The sequence below is a fragment of the Plasmodium gonderi genome (assembly GCF_002157705.1).
Source record: "Plasmodium gonderi DNA, contig: Pgo-contig_260, whole genome shotgun sequence".
Lineage (NCBI taxonomy): Eukaryota > Apicomplexa > Aconoidasida > Haemosporida > Plasmodiidae > Plasmodium > Plasmodium gonderi.
In genome coordinates, this window is record NW_021629172.1 from 4,574 (window position 1) to 7,126 (window position 2,553).

General features: G+C 20.4%; 1 protein-coding gene across 1 annotated transcript; it reads right to left on the bottom strand.

Moving 5' to 3' along the window:
* PGO_002495 (variable surface protein) lies at positions 1-899 on the bottom strand (the record flags this gene model as incomplete). Its single annotated transcript, XM_028691138.1, has 2 exons — positions 1-758; positions 882-899. Coding segments are annotated over 2 exons (776 nt in total), but the record flags the coding sequence as incomplete, so codon positions are not given.
* Between the last annotated feature and the right edge of the window lie 1,654 nt (positions 900-2,553).

Here is a 2,553-nt window from a genome sequence, read left to right on the forward strand (position 1 = left end):
GTAGCTGAAGGATTATTTGAAGTTATATAATCTGATTTATTTATATCTCCATGAGGATAATCCGCTTGATTCTTATTATGTTCTCTCGACTTTTTTTGTTCATTGTGCATTTGTTCAAGTTCATGGGCACTTATCTGTACCGTACATGCCGGGGTAGTTAATTCAAATTTCTTTTTTCCTGTTAAAAATTCATTAAAATCTTTGCAATATGAATGCTGTTTACTTTTCGTTTCGCACGTATTGCATATCGTATTATGTGCTGACTTATATTTATCAAGAAGATCCTTATATTCACGATTACAGTACGAAGAATACCGGTATAAATCATTTTTGATGCGATCATAGTCTTTTGTATAATCAAATAATGTTTTAATGTCCATAAAATTATTTTCATTTATATAATTATTATTATATTTATCATATTTACATATGTCCTGACCCTTACTATTTTGCAGAAAATGTTTTATCGAATTCATAACAGTGTAAGACGATTTTCTATTTACTAAATTACTATATACTAGATCAGCTAACCAAAAGTACAGATAATCACAATTAGCGATAACAAATTTATTTTCCTCATTTTGTTTATAAACATAACATAAAGCTTTATGTATTCTGTCAGAAACCTTATGAAACCCAGGATTACTTTTTTCAAGTGTCTTTACTTTTTGTTCAATAGAAGGACAGTTGGAAGTATTAGCTTCTTTAATAAATATATTGTACATCTTTTTTGTAGGTAATTCATTGAGTTCATTATCCTATTAATTTAATACAAATGTTAAAATATGTACTTTTTATTTGCAAAAAGATAAAATTATTTTTTTAAGAACAAATATGATATTTTAACATAAGTAATATTTTTAATTGTATAAAAAGTCTACCGCTATATGCCTTTTCATTATTAAGGAATGTTAAAAAGTGATATCCATATACAAAACATAGTTATATATTTAGCTACGTATTTCATTATATATTAAAAAATTACTAGGAAAATTCATATGAAGATATATATAGCTATGTAGAATTATGTATTTTATTTTAAGGATTTTGTCTATTTTTATAATATTTTATCATATGTGATCTTTATATCGTTATGAACTCTGAAATATGGATTCATAATTGTTCGTAGTATATTTTATATAACGATATATAATTTAATCATTAAAAGATATTTACACTATGAGTGTTAAATAAATTATTTGAATTGTCAATAATATATATAATAGTGTATACTTAACACATATAATCTATATTCTGTATGAAAAATATTTATCAAGGAAATAGTCATAAATACTATTGATTAAATTAAATATTATATTTTTTTTATTTTGTGAAATATATAAATATTGGAATTTCATTTATATAATTTATATTACTAGGTATATAATTGTATACATTAGTAAAAAATGGTATTCCTATTTCTCTTGACGCTATAAATTTAATGCATTTGAAAAAAAAAAAAAAAATTTTGTTTTCTTAGGATTTATTAATTTTTTTTCCATATCCATATTATATTTGAGAACTATGATTCATACGTTATTTTAATTAATTATAATATGCTAATTCACTACATTAGATAAATTATAAAATACTTTGTAATATGTATACTATCATAATTAATTTATTAGAAAATATATAAATTTTCTTTATTTTTATGTTATTTTAATTTATATTATATAAGCTAATAAAACTACTTCTAAATTTATATTTTCCTAATCAGAAAAAATATATATTTATAATTAAAAATTTACAAAAAACCTTTTTTTTATGTATATATGAAGCTATTACTTAGTAATGAGTATAATTATAACCTTTAACAAATAATACATATTTTTTAAAACGTAAGTGCTTTCAATAAAATATTTTTTTTAATGTCATTTATAATTATTCTATTATAATTAAAAATATAGAGATAGAGTTTAATTAATAAAAACATTTCTTCTGTAAAATATTTTATATTTCTGTGCATATTTTTATTAAAGTGTATAATATCCGTATCATGGTGAAATAATTTTTAGACAAGACGAATGCTAACGTTACTAGTTCTAATATTCTTTGAACAATGTAACTAAAATATTCTATATTTAAAGATATGCACGTTTAATTTGTGATTTTTTTAAATTTTGTGGATTCTGTAAAATAAAAGAATTTACAATTAATCATTCATTCTTTGGTTAATGGCTATTTTTGTTCATCTAATAATAACGAATAAATATACATATTAATTTATTATAATATATTATTAAGTAACAATAAGAAATAATTTTATACTTGATGATTGTATTTAATCATTTGTTTTTTTATGGAAGAAAAATATAATTATGTAATGAAAAAAATATGTCCATATATGAACCTAGTACTCTATAATTTTTAACAAAAACAATTCTAAGAACCATGAATAAAACATAAATTAGAAATGATTTATTGTAATCCAATGTCCAAATAGTTTAGAATGTGTAACAGTTATTAATGAATGACAAAAAATATAATATATCAAAATAAAGTTTAAAACCATTAATGTGTTCATATATTTTATGCTTTTTTTATAAAATC